Genomic DNA, 23,330 nt, shown 5'->3' on the forward strand with positions numbered 1-23,330 from the left:
AGGTCTGCCAACCCTGGGTTATTTATCTCTGTGGGTAGAATAAAATTCCAGATTTTCACAAACTAAGCTGGCAAAAAACTTAAGGTACTCCATAAGCTTCAAAATGAGAAGTGGTACGCCAAAAGAATATTGTAAAAATTTGAGAGTCTGAATATCTGTCCCCGAGGCAGATTCTACCATAAAACGATGATTATTGTAAATGTTTGGAGACTCAACAGTCGATTTGACACATTTGCATTGCTTGTAGAGAGTACTGAGAGAAGAAGAGACAAAAAATTTCGTTTAAAACGTCTGAAGAAAATAAATCATTATATATGATACACTGATCAGCAAATCTCGGGTAAAACTTATCATTCCATAGTGTTGCAAGCTATGTATAGTTTGGCAAAATCAACTTTTCAATCGATTTCAACTCAGTGTTTTATATCTCAAAAATTATGCATGGTGGCAATCATCAAAATAAAGTGGTTTTCTCAACACAGAGGTTTATCATGGATATGAAGGAATTTAATCGTATAGACTGAGTTTCGAAATCCGTAACTGTCATTTGAGGAGGTAGGGACCATACGACAACGCCGCCAGACGTTGCATGTTTTGGAAGATTTTGGGTTACACATCTGTTGTAAGTTGATAGTTCGTCTAATCAGTTTTCACCAATTTTTCGTGCTTAGCTTTGAATTCCTCATACTGCCGATCTGTTCCGAAGATTTTGTCCCACCAGATGAAGGTAGGAGCATAGTTACCATGGAAATTCATGTGATGGAAGTCATGGAAACGAGCCCTGTTGAAAGAAGAGACATATGAATTTGGAATTATTTGGGATTGACCATAGTACTTGGGAACTGGGTTTATGGTGAATACAAGTACATGCAATTATTTTGTTGCATCCCAATTTTGTCTACATTTTTGGAATGTGTCTAAAGCTCAAACTGAAAGATCCGTTGGTTGGGGGCGCTCTCTACCACAGGGAGCATAGAGAGCACCCTCAAGAGATGAATCTTTCAGTCTATCTAAGGCTCTGAGCAGTCACACTCTTTTGAAGTTTCAAGTCCTGTGATTGGTTGGTTGTAAAAGCAGGGTGGCATAAACAGTTTCATATGCTTATTGATTAGAAGTAAACAACTCCCACCAAGATCCACTATCAAATGTGATGCTATTAAAGATCATGTTTGACATGAAAGATTTCCCGTTGGTAAGATTTGTCATAAACTTTCACGCCGACAGAATGCAATTTGCAAAGCATACTGTTCAAGGAGCTGATCACATATCAAGAAGACTATACAATGCACTCTTATTAATCCCTGGCTCTTACATCAGTGGATGAGTGGAGTGTTCTTTTAATTGTTCTCCACTGAAAATATTATCAACCGAATAAATTTCCTGTTTTGATAAATCTGATAAATTTTTTTTTCTTAAAAGAGGAGTTATGCTGTATGAATTTTGCCGTTGGTACATGTGGACATGGAGATAAATATGGTAACAGGCGCGCGCGGTATGTTACTTGCTCAAGCTTTGAGATCTGCAGGCCATCTGCTGAAGTGTATTTCTTCAAATTTAATATGATGTTATGATAGTAATAGCCCACAGACTCCAGGCAAGTCTTGTTTAATTAATTTCAGCCAACATCAACTTTGCATTGGTAATGGTTTTTATATCCACTGGGGTGTAACCAAACTGACAATATGCATTCATTCTTTGATAAAGCACAACTTACCTGCGTAGAATGGCAATAGATGTAGTGGATTGTAAGGCAGATCATATCCAGTATGCACATCGACGGTCTCCAGGAGACGGAACAGCAGCCACGCCCACAAGAACGCAAAGTGGTTTATACACAGGAACAGACCAATGAAAAAGCCAAATCCAGGACTATAAATGCGAAAATAAAAGAACATAATGATCGTTGCATCTCACATACTTGGATGGCATGGACATGTTATAATTTATGTAAATCGATATTTTGACATTCAATCACACAATATTTGTACATTTGAATCATTGTACATATTTTAAAACAAAGAGAATAAGAGAGAGATTTCACCAATTCATTAGTTTTCTCTGCTTCTATTATTGGCATTGTCAAAGTACTGAAAGACTTTGTGACAATTTTATTTTATCACATAAACTTCTCCCAACAATGACAATGGCAGTGCAGCGTGTGAAATTATCACAAACTAATTGAATTTTCCTTCATCCTCTGCCTTTATCATTTGTACTTGAACTGAAGGTTTTTTATGTAAATTTCAGGCACAAATGGCCCCTGGCACATTTCTCTCTAATCGGTTGGCTATCAGCAGTTGAGCTGATAGTCTGCCCCTTAGATATGTAAGCATGTAGGCCCTCAACCATTAAACCATGCCAAGCAGCGTAGATTTTGCCAGCTTGTTGTCCATCAGAAGTTGAAATGACATATCATGCACGTCAGATGTCCATCTATTGAAATGTAGATAGTGGAGGTGGTTTTGTCAACACTGAAGATTGATTATAATCCACACTGTCATGCATGCACTAAGATGATTGTTTGGTCGGCGAAGGAATGTTTCAGGGTCCAACACACAACTGGATACAATAGGCTCAAACCATCACGACCCATCCTTGTGTCCTTTGCCCAAGATTTTATCTCAAATGAATGTGCCGCCATTGTTTGATTAATATGTCACTAGAGATCAGCTGATTTGTCCTATCAGTGCAAAATTGAGGTTACTCAACAAATTGGCCTTCAAAGAGATTGCGAAATAATATATGAACCAAAACAAAATAAACACAATGGTGTTGCAAAAACTGAATTTTTTCTGCAATCAAGGCTTAACTTTTTGTGGAAATATCAAGAGTAGTGTGATTTTAATTTTCAAAGTAAATCAAAATAGGACAAAAGTATTTCTAAGGAAGACATTGGATATGTAACATTTTGTCACTTATAATTAAATATGGGTTCATAGGTAGAATATTCAAAATATTTCCATGGTCATTCCCCTAATTTTTGCTGTCATATTGGTGGAAGTTATGGAATATCATCTTTACTACAATAAACTAATGGAACAGAAACAATTGTGTTGTTTCTTCTGATCGCAGTGTTAACTCTTTGAGTGCTGTAATTTTTCCTACCAAAATTTTAGCGCATATTTCACCAATTTTTATGAATTTTTAAGTAAGTTTTTTGATAATTTTGAACCAAATGGACATCACATTTCATTGGCTACAGTTCTTTATCACAATTTTGACAAAAATTTAAAAAAATAGCGTCAATGATGACACTGTGCTCCTCAGTGCATTTAGCGGTAGGGATGCAAGGAGAGAGGTTTGGGGAATGTTGCTGAGAAAGATGCAAAGAAAGGGTTGAAATGTGAAACTGTAATAAAACCTATTGGTTTTTTAGGAGTGAGCGTCCAGCTTGGTAAACATGCCATCTTGTACATGAAGGTAAAAAACATAATTTTCACATGTCCACCAAACTTGGAATTTGCATAGATGTACATAGATCATCCAAATTGATTTATCTGCAAGATTTTGTATGTTCCTTGCTACAAAATTCTGACCCAATTGAATTATACAGGAAAACGTGCACCCATGATTGGACAGTGTGGACTGTGTATTGGATGCACTACATCTGCCGTGATGATGGATTGCCAGACGACCACACTGCATCAAAGAACTGTAGTTTAAAACGAAAATATAATTCTAAACAAGTCATTGACAATGACAAAGTAATAGGAGTATTAGTCTTGATGGGGCAGGGAAATGTGGTCATTAAGAAGTATCACTGGATTGATATGTTGAGATCTATGGGCACATAGGTCTATGTCGTTGTTCCCAATTTGAAACACATGAGGCATGTCTAAGTTATGTTCTAAATTGGGAAAAAAGATCAGACCTGTAGCTGTATTGGCCAGCCAAGAAATACATATGCGCATAATAAATGAGGTACAAGATGTGACATCTTAAGGTCTAATATCCTATCAAAATTGAAGGGTATAGAACTTACTGAGATATGCATATATATATATATATATATATATATATATATATATATATATATATATATATATATATATATATATATATATATATATATATATATATATATATATGTATAATCAAGGTCAAAGGTCATTGAGGTCACGTGACATTTTGAAAAAAAAATGTATTGCTAATAAATCCCTATATGCCAAAAATCAGACCTCTACCTCTATTCGCTTGCCCAGAATTAGATATGTGCATAATAAATGAGGTAAAGCGTGTGTTGTCATAAGGTCTCCCATCCTACTAAATATAAAGGACATAGCACTTGTGGGACTTATTTATTGACATAAACGTATATTTTAGGTAAATAATCAAGTTCACATGACATTTTGTCAAAACATTTCTATCCTATAGTTATCCCTATATACGAAAAAATCAGACATCCAGCTTTATTGGCTTGCTCAGAATTAGATATGCACATAATTAATGAGGTACAGTATGTGGCGTCATAAGGTCTCCCATCATACCAGATATGAAGGGTGTGGCACTTGTGGTTACTGAGTTATGGACAAATATGAATATTTGAGGTCAAAGGTCATTGAGGTCACGTGACATGTCAAAAAAAAATTGTATTGCTAAGGCCAAAAAAAGAAAAAGAAATGTTTCTGGTCAGCGCGCTGCGTCGCTGCAAGCAGCGTTGGCGGGCCCAAGCGGTTAACATGTTCAAAAATCTTGCACTAATGATATTATGTGCAAATTTCGAGCTTGGAAAAGTAGGATTTTGATATCATCTAATAGTTCCTGTACTTTCACTTGGAATTTAATATTTGACGGAAAATCCAATATGGCGGCCAAACCACGTGACCGATCAAAACGCGTTTCGCAAACTTGAAAGAGATCACACCTAAGATGTTACATGTTAAATTTCAGTCGAATCAGTGTGTTGGTTCTGGAGAAGAAGATTTTTAAAGATTAATTCACGAATTTCGCAAAATCCAATATGGCGGCCAACCACGTGACCGCTCAAAACGCGTTTCGCAAACTTGAAAGAGATCACACTTAAGATGTTATATGTCAAATTTCAGTGGAATCGGTGTGTTGGTTCTGGAGGAGAAGATTTTTGATGATTAAATCACGATTTAATCAAAATCCAATATGGCGGCCAAACCACGTGACCGATCAAAACGCCTTTCGCAAACTTTAAAGACATGACACTTAAGATGCTACATGTCAAATTAATTTGAATCGGTGTGTTGGTTCTGGAGAAGAAGATTTTTGAAGATGAAATCACGATTTTCTCAAAATCCAATATGGCGGCCAAACCACGAGACCGATCAAAACGCCTTTCGCAAACTTGAAAGAGATCACACTTAAGATGTTACATATGAAATCTCAGTCGAATCGGTGTTTTGGTTCTGGAGAAGAAGATTTTTAAAGATTAAATTGGTATTTTTCAAAAATCCAATATGGCGGCCAAGGTCACGTGACCGCATGCGATTTTATTTGCAAATTCTTAAGACCTTAGGCCATGCTTGCTATACAAAAAATTTCAAATCGACTAGACCCCTGGGTATTCTGGAGAAGCCATTTTTAGGTTTTTGGAAAATCCAATATGGCCGCCAGGTCACGTGACCAATCGAAATTTGTATACCCAGGTGCACGAGATCTCATAGGTACCTATTAGCCCTGCAAGTTTCAGAAGTTTGCGGTAAGCGGTGTTTTGAGTTCTAGGTCGACAAAAAAAGAGCGGAAGAAGAAGAAGAATTAAAGCTGCAAGCAGCGTTGGCGGGGCCCAAGCGGTTAACATGGTTGAAAAATCTTGCACTAATTATATTATGTGCAAAGTTCGAGCTTCAAAAAGTAGGATTTTGAACATCATCTAATAGTTACTGTACGTTTCACTTGGAATTTAATATTTTACGGAAAATCCAATATGGCGGCCAAACCACGTGACCAATCAAACTATTTCCAAACTTGAAACACATCACACTTAAGATGGTATATGCAAAATTTCAGTCAAATCATGTTTGTTCGGGAGAAGAAGATTTTAAAGATTAAATCACGATTTTCGAAAAATCCAATATGGCGGCCAAACCACGTGACCGATCAAACGCCTTCGCAAACTTGAATGAGATCACACTTAAGATGTTACACACAAATTTCAGCTCAATCAGTGCGTTGGTTGTGGAGAAGAAGATTTTTAAAGATTAAATCATGAATTTTCGCAAAATCCAATATGGCCGCCAAACCACGTGACTAATCAAAACCCCTTTCGCAAACTTGAAAGAGATTACACTTAAGATGTTACATGTCAAATTTCAGTCGAATCGGTGTGTTGGTTCTGGAGAAGAAGATTTTAGAGATTAAATCACGATTTTTGCAAAATCCAATATGGCGGCTAAACCACGTGACCGATCAAAACGCGTTTCGCAAACTTGAAAGAGATCACACTTAAGATGTTATATGTCAAATTTCAGTCGAATCGGTGTGTTGGTTCTGGAGAAGAAGATTTTAAAGATTAAATCTTGATTTTCGCAAAAATCCAATATGGCCGCCAAACCACTTGACCGATCAAAACGCCTTTCGCAAACTTGAAAGAGATCACACTTAAGATGTAAATGTCAAATTCAGTCGAATCGGTGTGTTGGCTCTGGAGAAGAAGATTTTTGAAGATTAAATCACGTTTTTGCTCAAATCCAAAATGGCGGCCAAACCACGTGACCGATCAAAACGCCTTTCGCAAACTTGAAAGAGATCACACTTAAGATGTTACATGTGAAATTTCAGTCAAATCGGTGTTTTGGTTCTGGAGAAGAAGATTTTTAAAGATTAAATCACGTATTTTCAAAATCCAATATGGCGGCCAAGGTCACGTGACCGCATGCGATTTTATTGGCAAATTCTTAAGACCTTAGGCCATGCTTGCTATACAAAAAATTTCAAATCGACTAGACCCCTGGGTCTTCTGGAGAAGCCATTTTTAGGTTTTTGGAAAATCCAATATGGCCGCCAGGTCACGTGACTAATTGAAATTTCAAGGGTCAGGTGCATGAGTACTAACTACCAGTACTTGACCTGCAAGTTTGAGAAGTTTTCGTTCAGCCGTTTAGAGATCTAGGTCGACAAAAGAAACGGCAGAAGAAGAAGAAGAGGAAGAAACAGTTAGAACTCGAGCAATAACAATAGGGGCCCAGCCGGTCGGCTTGGGCCCCTAATTAAAGCTGCAAGCAGCGTTGGCGGGGCCCAAGCGGATAACATGGTTGAAAGATCTTGCACTAATGATATTATGTGCAATGATATTATGTGCAAAATTCGATCTTGGAAAGTATGATTTTGAACATCATCTCATAGTTACTGTACGTGTCAGTGGGAATTGCATATTTACGTAAAATCCAATATGGCGGCCAAATATGAAGGATGTAGCACTTGTGGTTACTGAGTTATGGACATATACTCATATTTAAGGGCAAAGGTCATCGAGGTCACGTGACATTTTGTCAAAAAAATTGTAATGCTAAGTTATCCCTATATACCAAAAATCAGACCTCTAGCTCTATTGGCTGGCTCAGAATTAGATATGCGCATAATTAATGAGGTACAGGATGTGGTGTCATAAGGTCTCCCATCATACCAAATATGAAGGCTGTAGCACTTGTGGTTACTGAGTTATGGACATATACGTATTCAAGGTCAAAGGTCATCGAGGTCACGTGACATTTTGTCAAAAAAATTGTATTGCTAAGTTATCCCTATATTCCAAAAATCAGACTTTTAGCTCTATGGCTGGCTCAGAATTAGATATGCGCATAATTAATGAGGTACAGGATGTGGTGTCATAAGGTCTCCCATCATACCAAATATGAAGGGTGTAGCACTTGTGGTTACTGAGTTATGGACATATACGTATTTCAAGGTCAAAGGTTATCGAGGTCACGTGACATTTTGTCAAAATAATTGTATTGCTAAGTTATGCCTATATACCAAAAATCAGACCTCTAGCTCTATTGGCTGGCTCAGAATTAGATATGCGCATAATTAATGAGGTACAGGATGTGGTGTCATAAGGTCTCCCATCATACCAAATATGAAGGGTGTAGCACTTGTGGTTACTGAGTTATGGACATATACGTATTTTCAAGGTCAAAGGTCATCGAGGTCAGTGACATTTTGTCAAAAAAAATTGTATGCTAAGTTATCCCAATATACCAAAAATCAGACCTCTAGCTCTATTGGCTGGCTCAGAATTAGATATGCGCATAATTAATGAGGTACAGGATGTGGTGTCATAAGGTCTCCCATCATACCAAATATGAAGGGTGTAGCACTTGTGGTTACTGAGTTTGGACATATACGTATTTCAAGGTCAAAGGTCATCGAGGTCACGTGACATTTTGTCAAAAAAATTGTATTGCTAAGTTATGCCTATATACCAAAAATCAGACCTCGCGCTCTATTGGCTGGCTCAGAATTAGATATGCGCATAATAATGAGGTACAGGATGTGGTGTCATAAGGTCTCCCATCATACCAAATATGAAGGTGTAGCACTTGTGGTTACTGAGTTATGGACATATACGTATATTCAAGGTCAAAGGTCATCGAGGTCATGTGATATTTTGTCAAAAAAATTGTATTGCTAAGTTATGCCTATATACCAACAATCAGACCTCTAGCTCTATTGGCTGGCTCAGAATTAGATATGCGCATAATTAATGAGGTACAGGATGTGGTGTCATAAGGTCTCCCATCATACCAAATATGAAGGCTGTAGCACTTGTGGTTACTGAGTTTATGACATATACGTATATTCAAGGTCAAAGGTCATCGAGGTCACGTGACATTATGTCAAAAAAATTGTATTGCTAAGTTATCCCTATATACCAAAATTCAGACCTCTAGCTCTATTGGCTGGCTCAGAATTAGATATGCGCATAATTAATGAGGTACAGGATGTGGTGTCATAAGGTCTCCCATCATACCAAATATGAAGGGTGTAGCACTTGTGGTTACTGAGTTATTGACATATACGTATATTCAAGGTCAAAGGTCATCGAGGTCACGTGATATTTTTTCAAAAAAATTGTATTGCTAAGTTATCCCTATATACCAAAAATCAGACCTCTAGCTCTATTGGCTGGCTCAGAATTAGATATGCGCATAATTAATGAGGTACAGGATGTGGTGTCATAAGGTCCCCATCATACCAAATATGAAGGGTGTAGCACTTGTGGTTACTGAGTTATGGACATATACGTATTTTCAAGGTCAAAGGTCATCGAGGTCATGTGACATTTTGTCAAAAAAATTGTATTGCTAAGTTATCCCTATATACCAAAATCAGACCTTTAGCTCTATTGGCTGGCTCAGAATTACATATGCGCATAATTAATGAGGTACAGGATGTGGTGTCATAAGGTCTCCCATCATACCAAATATGAAGGGTGTAGCACTTGTGGTTACTGAGTTATGGACATATACGTATTTTCAAGGTCAAAGGTCATCGAGGTCACGTGACATTTTGTCAAAAAAATTGTATTGCTAAGTTATCCCTATATACCAAAAATCAGACCTTTAGCTCTATTGGCTGGCTCAGAATTAGATATGCGCATAATTAATGAGGTACAGGATGTGGTGTCATAAGGTCTCCCATCATACCAAATATGAAGGGTGTAGCACTTGTGGTTACTGAGTTATGGACATATACGTATATTCAAGGTCAAAGGTCATCGAGGTCACGTGATATTTTGTCAAGAAAATTGTAATGCTAAGTTATGCCTATATACCAAAAATCAGACCTCTAGCTCTATTGGCTTGCCCAGAATTAGATATGCGCATAATTAATGAGGTACAGGATGTGGTGTCATAAGGTCTCCCATCATACCAAATATGAAGGATGTGTAGCACTTGTGGTTACTGAGTTATGGACATATACGTATTTTCAGGTCAAAGGTTATCGAGGTCACGTGACATTTATGTCAAAAAAATTGTATTGCTAAGTTATGCCTATATACCAAAAATCAGACCTCTCGCTCTATTGGCCGGCTCAGAATTAGATATGCGCATAAAATCCAAGATGGCGGCCAAATCATGTGACCAATCCAAATGTCTTTCGCAAACTTAAAAGAGATCACTCTGAGGATGACATGAGTAAAATTTCAGTTAAATCGGTGTGTTTGTTCTGGAGAAGAAGATTTTTAATGATTAAATTGCGATTTTCATAAAATCCAAGATGGCGGCCAAATCACGTGACCGATCCAAACGTCTTTCGCAAACTTGAAAGAGATCACTCTAAGGATGACATGAGTAAAATTTCAGCTAAATCTGTATGTTGGTTCTGGAGAAGAAGATTTTTAAAATTAAGTCGGTATTTTTCGCAAATCCAATATGGCCGCCAGGTCGCGCGACTATTCGAAATTTCTATACCCAGGTGCACGAGATCTCATAGGTACCTATTAGCCCTGCAAGTTTCAGAAGTTTGCGGTAAGTGGATTGAGTTCTAGGTCGACAAAAAAAGAGCGGAAGAAGAAGAAGAAGAAGAAGAAGAAAGAATATTGAACTCCTATAAAACCAATAGGGGCCCAGCCGGTAGGCTTGGGCCCCTAATTAAAGCTGCAAGCAGCATTGGCGGGGCCCAAGCGGATAACCAAATATGAAGGCTGTAGCAATTGTGGTTACTGAGTTATTGACATATACGTATATTCAAGGTCAAAGGTCATCGAGGTCACGTGACATTTTGTCAAAAAAATTGTATTGCTAAGTTATCCCTATATACCAAAAATCAGACCTCTAGCTCTATTGGCTGGCTCAGAATTAGATATGCGCATAATTAATGAGGTGCAGGATGTGGTGTCATAAGGTCTCCCATCATACCAAATATGAAGGGTGTAGCACTTGTGGTTACTGAGTTATGGACATATACATATATTCAAGGTCAAAGGTCATCGAGGTCACATGACATTTTGTCAAAAAAAATTGTATTGCTAAGTTATCCCTATATACCAAAAATCAGACCTCTAGCTCTATTGGCTGGCTCAGAATTAGATATGCGCATAATTAATGAGGTACAGGATGTGGTGTCATAAGGTCACACATCATACCAAATATGAAGGGTGTAGCACTTGTGGTTACTGAGTTATGGACATATACGTATTTTCAAGGTCAAAGGTCATCGAGGTCACGTGACATTTTGTCAAAAAAATTGTATTGCTAAGTTATCCCTATATACCAAAAATCAGACCTTGAGTTCCATTGGCTGGCTCATAATTACATATGCGCATATATAATGAGGTACAGGATGTGGTGTCATAAGGTCTCCCATCATACCAAATATGAAGGGTGTAGCACTTGTGGTTACTGAGTTATGGACATATACGTATATTCAAGGTCAAAGGTCATCGAGGTCACGTGACATTTTGTCAAAAAAATTGTATTGCTAAGTTATGCCTATATACCAAAAATCAGACCTCTAGCCCTATTGGCTGGCTCAGAATTAGATATGCGCATAATTAATGAGGTACAGGATGTGGTGTCATAAGGTCTCCCATCATACCAAATATGAAGGGTGTAGCACTTGTGGTTACTGAGTTATGGACATATACGTATATTCAAGGTCAAAGGTCATCGAGGTCACGTGACATTTTGTCAAAAAAATTTTATTGCTAAGTTATGCCTATATACCAAAAATCAGACCTCTAGCCCTATTGGCTGGCTCAGAATTAGATATGCGCATAATTAATGAGGTACAGGATGTGGTGTCATAAGGTCTCCCATCATACCAAATATGAAGGGTGTAGCACTTGTGGTTACTGAGTTATGGACATATACGTATTTTCAAGGTCAAAGATCATCGAGGTCATGTGACATTTTGTCAAAAATTGTATTGCTAAGTTATCCCTATATACCAAAAATCAGACCTTTAGCTCTATTGGCTGGCTCAGAATTAGATATGCGCATAATTAATGAGGTACAGGATGTGGTGCCATAAGGTCTCCCATCATACCAAATATGAAGGGTGTAGCACTTGTGGTTACTGAGTTATGGACATATACGTATTTTCAAGGTCAAAGGTTATCGAGGTCACGTGACATTTTGTCAAAAAATTGTATTGCTAAGTTATGCCTATATACCAAAAATCAGACCTTTAGCTCTATTGGCTGGCTCAGAATTAGATATGCGCATAATTAATGAGGTACAGGATGTGGTGTCATAAGGTCTCCCATCATACCAAATATGAAGGGTGTAGCACTTGTGGTTACTGAGTTATGGACATATACGTATATTCAAGGTCAAAGGTCATCGAGGTCACGTGACATTTTGTCAAAAAAATTGTATTGCTAAGTTATCCCTATATACCAAAAATCAGACCTTTAGCTCTATTGGCTGGGTCAGAATTAGATATGCGCATAATTAATGAGGTACAGGATGTGGTGTCATAAGGTCTCCCATCATACCAAATATGAAGGGTGTAGCACTTGTGGTTACTGAGTTATGGACATATACGTATTTTCAAGGTCAAAGGTCATCGAGGTCATGTGACATTTTGTCAAAAAAATTGTATTGCTAAGTTATCCCTATATACCAAAAATCAGACCTTTAGCTCTATTTGCTGGGTCAGAATTAGATATGCGCATAAAATCCAAGATGGCCGCCAAATCATGTGACCAATCCAAATGTCTTTCGCAAACTTAAAAGAGATCACTCTAAGGATGACATGAGTAAAATTTCAGTTAATCGTGTGTGTTTGTTCTGGAGAAGAAGATTTTTAATGATTAAATTGCGATTTTCATAAAATCCAAGATGGCGGCCAAATCACGTGACCGATCCAAACGTCACGTGACCGATCCAAACGTCTTTCGCAAACTTGAAAGAGATCACTCTAAGGATGACATGAGTAAAATTTCAGCTAAATCTGTATGTTGGTTCTGGAGAAGAAGATTTTTAAAATTAAATCGGTATTTTTCGCAAATCCAATATGGCCGCCAGGTCGCGCGACTATTCGAAATTTCTATACCCAGGTGCACGAGATCTCATAGGTACCTATTAGCCCTGCAAGTTCAGAAGTTTGCGGTAAGCGGTGATTGAGTTCTAGGTCGACAAAAAAAGAGCGGAAGAAGAAGAAGAAGAAGAAGAAGAAGAATATTGAACTCCTACGAAACCAATAGGGGCCCAGCCGGTAGGCTTGGGCCCCTAATTAAAGCTGCAAGCAGCGTTGGCGGGGCCCAAGCGGTGAACATGGTTGAAAAATCTTGCAATAATGATATTATGTGCAAAATTCGAGCTTGAAAAAGTAGGATTTTGAACATCATCTAATAGTTACTGTACGTTTCACTTGGAATTTAATATTTTACGGAAAATCCAATATGGCGGCCAAACCACGAGACCGATCAAAACCTATTTCACAAACTTGAAACACATCACTTTAAAGATGGGATATGCAAAATTTCATTCAATTCGATGTTTGTTCGGGAGAAGAAGATTTTTAAAGATTAAATCACGATTTTCGAAAAATCCAATATGGCGGCCAACCACGTGACCGATCAAAAGGTCTTTCGCAAACTCAAAGAGATTACACTTAAGATGTTACATGTCAAATTTCAGTCGAATCTGTGTGTTGGTTCTGGAGAAGAAGATTTTCAACAATTAAATCAGATTTTTCGCAAAATCCAATATGGCAGCCAACCATGTGACCGATCAAAACGCCTTTCGCAAACTCAAAAGAGATTACACTTAAGATGTTACATGTCAAATTTCAGTCGAATCTGTGTGTTGGTTCTGGAGAAGAAGATTTTTGAAGATTAAATCACGATTTTTCGCAAAATCCAATATGGCGGCCAGACCAGTGACCGATCAAAACGCCTTTCGCAAACTTGAAAGAGATCACACTTACGATGTTACATGTCAAATTTAAGTCAAATCGGTGTGTTGGTTCTGGAGAAGAAGATTTTAAAGATTAATCACGATTTTCGCAAAATCCAAATGGCGGCCAAACCACGTGACCGATCAAAACGCCTTTCGCAAACTTGAAAGAGATCACACTTAAGATGTTACATGTCAAATTTCAGTCGAATCGGTGTTTTGGTTCTGGAGAAGAAGATTTTTAAAGATTAAATCACGATTTTCGCAAAAATCCAATATGGCGGCCAGACCACGTGACCGATTAAAACGCCTTTCGCAAACTTGAAAGAGATCACACTTAAGATGCTACATGTCAAATTTCAGTTGAATCAATGTGTTTGTTCTGGAGAAGAAGATTTTTGAAGATTAAATCACGATTTTTGCAAAATCCAATATGGCGGCCAAACCACGTGACCGATCAAAACGCCTTTCGCAAACTTGAAAGAGATCACACTTAAGATGTTACATGTCAAATTTCAGTCGAATCGGTGTGTTGGTTCTGGAGAAGAAGATTTTTAAAGATTAAATCACGATTTTCGCAAAATCCAATATGGCGGCCAAGGTCACGTGACCGCATGCGATTTTATTGGCAAATTCTTAAGACCTTAGGCCATGCTTGCTATACAAAAAATTTCAAATCGACTAGACCCCTGGGTCTTCTGGAGAAGCCATTTTTAGGTTTTTGGAAAATCCAATATGGCCGCCAGGTCATGTGACCAATCGAAATTTGTATACCCAGGTGCACGAGATCTCATAGGTACCTATTAGCCCAGCAAGTTTCAGAAGTTTGCGGTAAGCGGTGGTTGAGTTCTAGGTCGACAAAAAAAGAGCGGAAGAAGAAGAAGAAGAATTAAAGCTGCAAGCAGCGTTGGCGGGGCCCAAGCGGATAACATGGTTGAAAGATCTTGCACTAATGATATTATGTGCAAAATTCGATCTTGGAAAAGTATGATTTTGAACATCATCTCATAGTTACTGTACGTGTCAGTGGGAATTGCATATTCTACGTAAAATCCAATATGGCGGCGAAATATGAAGGATGTAGCACTTGTGGTTACTGTGTTATGGACATATACTCATATTTAAGGGCAAAGGTCATCGAGGTCACGTGACATTTTGTCAAAAAAATTGTAAAGCTTAGTTATCCTATATACCAAAAATCAGACCTCTAGCTCTATTGGCTAGCTCAGAATTTGATATGCGCATAATTAATGAGGTACAGGATGTGGTGTCATAAGGTCTCCCATCATACCAAATATGAAGGCTGTAGCACTTGTGATTACTGAGTTATTGACATATACGTATTTTCAAGGTCAAAGGTCATCGAGGTCATGTGACATTTTGTCAAAAAATTGTATTGCTAAGTTATCCCTATATACCAAAAATCAGACCTTTAGCTCTATTGGCTGGCTCAGAATTACATATGCGCATAATTAATGAGGTACAGGATGTGGTGTCATAAGGTCTCCAATCATACCAAATATGAAGGGTGTAGCACTTGTGGTTACTGAGTTATGGACATATACATATTTTCAAGGTCAAAGGTCATCGAGGTCATGTGACATTTTGTCAAAAAAAATGTAATGCTAAGTTATGCCTATATACCAAAAATCAGACCTCTAGCTCTATTGGCTGGCTCAAAATTAGATATGCACATAATTAATGAGGTACAGGATGTGGTGTCATAAGGTCTCCCATCATACCAAATATGAAGGCTGTAGCACTTGTGGTTACTGAGTTATTGATTTATACGTATATTCAAGGTCAAAGGTTATCGAGGTCACGTGACATTATGTCAAAAAAAATTGTCTTGCTAAGTTATCCCTATATACCAAAAATCAGACCTCTAGCTCTATTCGCTGGCTCAGAATTAGATATGCGCATAATTAATGAGGTACAGGATGTGGCGTCATAAGGTCTCCCATCATACCAAATATGAAGGGTGTAGCACTTGTGGTTACTGAGTTATGGACATATACGTATTTTCAAGGTCGAAGGTCATCGAGGTCATGTGACATTTTGTCAAAATAATTGTATTGCTAAGTTATCCCTATATACCAAAAATTAGACCTTTAGCTCTATTGGCTGGCTCAAAATTAGATATGCACATAATTAATGAGGTACAGGATGTGGTGTCATAAGGTCTCCCATCATACCAAATATGAAGGCTGTAGCACTTGTGGTTACTGAGTTATTGATTTATACGTATATTCAAGGTCAAAGGTTATCGAGGTCACGTGACATTATGTCAAAAAAAATTGTCTTGCTAAGTTATCCCTATATACCAAAAATCAGACCTCTAGCTCTATTGGCTGGCTCAGAATTCGATATGCGCATAATTAATGAGGTACAGGATGTGGTGTCATAAGGTCTCCCATCATACCAAATATGAAGGGTGTAGCACTTGTGGTTACTGAGTTATGGACATATACGTATTTTCAAGGTCAAAGGTCATAGAGGTCATGTGATATTTTGTCAAAAAAATTGTATTGCTAAGTTATCCCTATATACCAAAAATCAGACCTCTAGCTCTATTGGCTGGCTCAGAATTAGATATGCGCATAATTAATGAGGTACAGGATGTGGTGTCATAAGGTCTCCCATCATACCAAATATGAAGGGTGTAGCACTTGTGGTTACTGAGTTATGGACATATACGTATTTTCAAGGTCAAAGGTTATCGAGGTCATGTGACACTTTGTCAAAATAATTGTATTGCTAAGTTATCCCTATATACCAAAAATTAGACCTTTAGCTCTATTGGCTGGCTCAGAATTACATATGCGCATAATTAATGAGGTACAGGATATGGTGTCATAAGGTCTCCCATCATACCAAATATGAAGGGTGTAGCACTTGTGGTTACTGAGTAATGGACATATACGTATTTTCAAGGTCAAAGGTTATCGAGGTCACGTGACATTTTGTCAAAAAAATTGTAATGCTAAGTTATGCCTATATACCAAAAATTAGACCTCTCGCTCTATTGGCTGGCTCAGAATTAGATATGCGCATAATTAATGAGGTACAGGATGTGGTGTCATAAGGTCTCCCATCATACCAAATATGAAGGGTGTAGCACTTGTGGTTACTGAGTTAAGGACATATACGTATATTCAAGGTCAAAGGTCATCGAGGTCACGTGACATTTTGTCAAAAAAATTGTATTGCTAAGTTATCCCTATATACCAAAAATCAGATCTTTAGCTCTATTGCTGGCTCAGAATTAGATATGCGCATAAAATCCAAGATGGCGGCCAAATCATGTGACCAATCCAAATGTCTTTCGCAAACTTAAAAGAGATCACTCTGAGAATGAGATGAGTAAAATTTCAGTTAAATCGGTGTGTTTGTTCTGGAGAAGAAGATTTTCAATGATTAAATTGCGATTTTCGTAAAATCCAAGATGGCGGCCAAATCACGTGACCGATCCAAACGTCTTTCGCAAACTTGAAAGAGATCACTCTAAGGATGACATGAGTAAAATTTCAGCTAAATCTGTATGTTGGTTCTGGAGAAGAAGATTTTTAAAATTAAGTCGGTATTTTTCGCAAATCCAATATGGCCGCCAGGTCGCGCGACTATTCGAAATTTCTATACCCAGGTGCACGAGATCTCATAGGTACCTATTAGCCCTGCAAGTTTCAGAAGTTTGCGGTAAGCGGTGATTGAGTTCTAGGTCGACAAAAAAAGAGCGGAAGAAGAAGAAGAAGAAGAAGAAGAAGAATATTGAACTCCTATAAAACCAATAGGGGCCCAGCCGGTAGGCTTGGGCCCCTAATTAAAGCTGCAAGCAGCGTTGGCGGGGCCCAAGCGGTTGAAAGTGGTAGAAAAATCTGGCACTAATGATATTATGTGCAAAATTCGAGCTTGCAAAAGTAGGATTTTGAACATCATCTAATAGTTACTGTACTTTGCACTTGGAATTTAATATTTTACGGAAAATCCAATATGGCGGCGAAACCACGTGACCGATCAAAATGCCTTTCGCAAACTTGAAAGAGATCACACTTAAGATGTTACTTGTCAAATTTCAGTCCAATCGGTGCATTGGTTCTGGAGAAGAAGATTATTAAAGATTAAATCACGATTTTCGCAAAATCCAATATGGCGGCCAAACCACGTGACCAATCAAAACGCCTTTCGCAAACTTGAAAGAGATCACACTTAGATGTAACATGTAAAATTTCAGTCGAGTAGGTGTGTTGGTTCTGGAGAAGAAGATTTTTAAAGATTAAATCACGATTTTCGCAAAAATCCAATATGGCGGCCAGACCACGTGACCGATCAAAACGCCCTTTGCAAACTTGAAAGAGATCACACTTAAGATGTTACATGTCTAATTTCAGTGGAATCGGTGTGTTGGTTCTGGAGAAGAAGATTTTTAAAGATTAAATCACGATTTTCGCAAAATCCAATATGGCGGCCAAACCACGTGACCGATCAAAACGCCTTTCGCAAACTTGAAAGAGATCACACTTAAGATGTCACATGTAAATTTTCAGTTGAATCGGTCTGTTGGTTCTCGAGAAGAAGATTTTTAAAGATTAAATCACGATTTTCTTAAAATCCAATATGGCGGCCAAGGTCACGTGACCGCACGCGATTTTATTCGCCAATTTTTAAGACCTTAGGTCATGTTTGCTATGTAAAAAATTTCAAACTTACTAGACCCCTAGGTCAGCAGAAAAAGGCATTTTCAGGTTTTTGGAAAATCCAATATGGCCGCCAGGTCACGTGATCAATCACAATTTTAAGGATAACATGCACTAGTACCCATTAGTACCTATTAGCCCTGTAAGTTTGAGAACTTAACGTTAAGCGGTTCCTGAGATCAAGAGGGGCAAAAAAGCGGCGGAAGAAGAGGAAGAAGAAGAAGCGGAAGAAGAAGAATATTGAACTCCTACGAAACCAATAGGGGCCCAGCCCGTAGGCTTGGGCCCCTAATTAAAGCTGCAAGCAGCATTGGCGGGGCCCAAGCGGATAACATGGTTTAAATTTTTTGCACTGATGATATTATGTGCAAAATTGAAGCTTGGAAAAGAAGGATTTTGAACATCATCTCATAGTTACTGTGTGTTTCACTAGCAATTGCATATTAGGAAAATCCAATATGGCGGCCAAACCACGTGACCGATCAAAACGCCTTTCACAAACTTGAAAGACATCACATTTAAGATGGTATATGTAAAATTTCAGTCCAATCTGTGCGGTGGTTCTGGAGAAGAAGATTTTTAAAGATTATATTGCGATTTTCGCAAAATCCAAGATGGCGGCCAAATCACGTGACCGATCCAAATGTCGTTTACAAACTTGAAAGAGATCACTCTAAGGATGACATGAGTAAAATTTAAGCTCAATCAGTGTTTTGGTTCTGGAGAAGAAGATTTTTTAAAGATTAAATTGGTATTTTTCGAAAATCCAAGATGGCGGCCAGATCACGTGACCGATCCAGATGTCGTTTACAAACTTGAAAGAGATCACTCTAAGGATGACATGAGTAAAATTTCAGCTCAATTGGTGTTTTGGTTCTGGAGAAGAAGATTTTGGAAGATTAAATTGCGATTTTCGCAAAATCCAAGATGGCGGCCAAATCACGTGACCGTTCCAAATGTCTTTTGCAAACTTGAAAGAGATCGCTCTAAGGATGACATGAGTAAAATTTCAGCCCAATCGGTGCATTGGTTCTGGAGAAGAAGATTTTTGAAGATTAAATTGGTATTTAATGAAAATCCAATATGGCGGCCAAGGTCACGTGACCGCATGCGATTTTATTTGCAAATCCTTAAGACTTTAGGCCATGCTTGCTATACAAAAAATTTCAAATCGACTAGACCCCTAGGTATTCTGGAGAAGCCATTTTTAGGTTTTTAGAAAATCCAATATGGCGGCCAGGTCACGTGACCAATCGAAATTTCAAGGGTCAGGTGCACGAGTACTAACTACCAAGCACTTGCCCTGCAAGTTTGAGAAGTTTTCGTTCAGCCGTTTAAGAGATCTAGGTCGACAAAGAAATGGCAGAAGAAGAAGAAGAGGAGGAAGAAGAAATAGTAGAACTCGAGCAATACCAATAGGGGCCCAGCCGGTCGGCTTGGGCCCCTAAGAAGAAGAAGAAGTAGAAGAAGAAAGTTGAACTCCTATAAAACCAATAGGGGCCCAGCCGGTCGGCTTGGGCCCCTAATTAAAGCTGCAAGCAGCGTTGGCGGGGCCCAAGCGGATAACATGGTTGAAAGATCTTGCACTAATGATATTATGTGCAAAATTCGATCTTGCAAAAGTATGATTTTGAACATCATCTCATAGTTACTGTACGTGTCAGTGGGAAATGCATGTTTACGTAAATCCAATATGGCGGCCAAACCACGTGACCAATCAAAATGCCTTTCACAAACTTGTAAGAGATCACACTTAAGATGTTACATGTCAAAATTCAGTTGAATCAGTGTGTTGGTTCTGCAGAAGAAGATTTTTAAAGATTAAATAATGATTTTCGCAAAAATCGAATATGGCGGCCAGACCACGTGACCGATCAAACGCCTTTCGCAAACTTGAAAGAGATCATACTTAAGATGTTACATGTCAAATTTCAGTCGAATCGGGTGTTGGTTCTGGAGAAGAAGATTTTGAAGATTAAATCACGATTTTCTCAAATCCAATATGGCGGCCAAACCAAGTGACCGATCAAACGCCTTTCGCAAACTTGAAAGAGATCACACTTAAGATGTTACATGTGAAATTTCAGTCGAATCATGGTTTGGTTCTGGAGAAGAAGATTTTTAAAGATTAAATAACGATTTTCGCAAAATCCAATATGGCGGCCAGACCATGTGACTGATCAAAACGCCTTTCGCAAACTTGAAAGAGATCACACTAAAGATGTTACATGTCAAATTTCAGTTGAATCAGGGTGTTGGTTCTGGAGAAGAAGATTTTTGAAGATTAAATCACGATTTTCTCAAAATCCAATATGGCGGCCAAACCACGTGACCGATCAAAACGCCTTTCGCAAACTTGAAAGAGATCACACTTAAGATGTTACATGTGAAATTTCAGTCCAATCGGTGTTTTGGTTCTGGAGAAGAAGATTTTTAAAGATTAAATGGGTATTTTTCAAAAATCCAATATGGCGGCCAAGGTCACGTGACCGCATGCGATTTTATTGGCAAATTCTGAAGACCTTAGGCCATGCTTGCTATACAAAAAATTTCAAATCTACTAGACCCCTGGGTCTTCTGGAGAAGCCATTTTTAGGTTTTTGGAAAATCCAATATGGCCGCCAGGTCATGTGACCAATCGAAATTTGTATACCCAGGTGCACGAGATCTCATAGGTACCTATTAGCCCTGCAAGTTTCAGAAGTTTGCGGTAAGCGGTGTTTGAGTTCTAGGTCGACAAAAAAAGAGCGGAAGAAGAAGAAGAAGTAGAAGAAGAAGAAGAAGAAGAAAAGTTGAACTCCTACGAAACCAATAGGGGCCCAGCCGGTTGGCTTGGGCCCCTAATTAAAGCTGCAAGCAGCGTTGGCGGGGCCCAAGCGGATAACATGGTTGAAAGATCTTGCACTAATGATATTATGTGCAAAATTCGATCTTGCAAAAGTATGATTTTGAACATCATCTCATAGTTACTGTATGTGTCAGTGGGAAATGCATGTTTTACGTAAAATCCAATATGGCGGCCAAACCACGTGACCAATCAAAATGCCTTTCACAAACTTGTAAGAGATCACACTTAAGATGTTACATGTCAAAATTCAGTTGAATCGGTGTGTTGGTTCTGCAGAAGAAGATTTTTAAAGATTAAATAATGATTTTCGCAAAAATCGAATATGGCGGCCAGACCACGTGACCGATCAAAACGATTTTCGCAAACTTGAAAGAGATCATACTTAAGATGTTACATGTCAAATTTCAGTCGAATCGGGGTGTTGGTTCTGGAGAAGAAGATTTTTGAAGATTAAATCACGATTTTCTCAAAATCCAATATGGCGGCCAACCAAGTGACCGATCAAAACGCCTTTCGCAAACTTGAAAGAGATCACACTTAAGATGTTACATGGAAATTTCAGTCGAATCAGTGTTTTGGTTCTGGAGAAGAAGATTTTTAAAGATTAAATAACGAATTTCGCAAAAATCCAATATGGCGGCCAAGGTCACGTGACCGCATGCGATTTTATTGGCAAATTCTGAAGACCTTAGGCCATGCTTGCTATACAAAAAATTTCAAATCTACTAGACCCCTGGGTCTTCTGAAGAAGCCATTTTTAGGTTTTTGGAAAATCCAATATGGCCGCCAGGTCACGTGACCAATCGAAATTTGTATACCCAGGTGCACGAGATCTCATAGGTACCTATTAGCCCAGCAAGTTTCAGAAGTTTGCGGTAAGCGGTGGTTGAGTTCTAGGTCGACAAAAAAGAGCAGAAGAAGAAGAAGAAGAATTAAAGCTGCAAGCAGCGTTGGCGGGGCCCAAGCGGTTAACATGGTTGAAAATCTTGCACTAATGATATTATGTGCAAAATTCGAGCTTGCAAAAGTAGGATTTTGAACATCATCTAATAGTTACTGTACTTTGCACTGGAATTTAATATTTTACGGAAAATCCAATATGGCGGCCAAACCACGTGACCGATCAAAATGCCTTTCGCAAACTTGAAAGAGATCACACTTAAGATGTTACACATAAATTTTCAGCTCAATCGGTGTGTTGGTTGTTGGGAGGAAAATTTTTAAAGTTTAAATCATGATTTTCCTAAATCCAATATGGCGGCCAAACAACGCGACCGATCAAAACACCTTTCGCAAACTTGAAAGAGATCACACTTTTTATGTTACATGTCAAATTTCAGTCAAATCGGTGTGTTGGTTCTGGAGAAGAAGATTTTGAAGATTTACTCACGATTTTTGCAAATCCAATATGGCGGCCAAACCACGTGACCGATCAAAACGCCTTTCGCAAACTTGAAAGAGACAACACTTAAGATGTTACATGTCAAATTTAAGTCAAATCGGTGGTTGGTTCTGGAGAAGAAGATTTTTAAAGATTAAATCATGATTTTCGCAAAAATCCAATATGGCGGCCAGACCACGTGACCGATCAAAACGCCTTCCGCAAACTTGAAAGAGATCACACTTAAGATGTTAATTATCAAATTTCAGTAGAATCGGTGTGTTGGTTCTGGAGAAGAAGATTTTTAAAGATTAAATCACGATTTTTGCAAAATCCAATATGGCGGCCAAACCACGTGACCGATCAAAACGCCTTTCGCAAACTTGAAAGAGATCACACTTAAGATGTTACATGTGAAATTTTAGTCGAATCGGTGTTTTGGTTCTGGAGAAGAAGATTTTTAAAGATTAAATTGGTATTTTTCAAAAATCCAATATGGCGGCACAGGTCACGTGGCCGCATTCGATTTTATTTGCAAATTTTTAAGACCGTAGGCCATGCTTGCTCTACAAAAAATTTCAAATCGACTAAAC

At 38.3% G+C, this 23,330-nt stretch overlaps 1 protein-coding gene across 1 annotated transcript in view; it reads right to left on the reverse strand.

Annotated features, from left to right (window-relative positions):
• Positions 1-639: 639 nt before the first annotated feature.
• LOC139128694 (methylsterol monooxygenase 1-like) overlaps positions 640-23,330 on the reverse strand; it is a 53,110-nt gene continuing 30,419 nt past the window's right edge. Inside the window, exons 5-6 of the mRNA XM_070694428.1 lie at positions 1,715-1,869; positions 640-842 (exon numbers count right to left, since the gene is read on the reverse strand). Of these exons, the coding sequence (XP_070550529.1) occupies positions 640-842; positions 1,715-1,869 (358 nt within the window). The remainder of the gene's footprint in view (positions 843-1,714; positions 1,870-23,330) is intronic.

Source organism: Ptychodera flava, unplaced genomic scaffold (assembly GCF_041260155.1).
Source record: "Ptychodera flava strain L36383 unplaced genomic scaffold, AS_Pfla_20210202 Scaffold_65__1_contigs__length_701920_pilon, whole genome shotgun sequence".
Lineage (NCBI taxonomy): Eukaryota > Metazoa > Hemichordata > Enteropneusta > Ptychoderidae > Ptychodera > Ptychodera flava.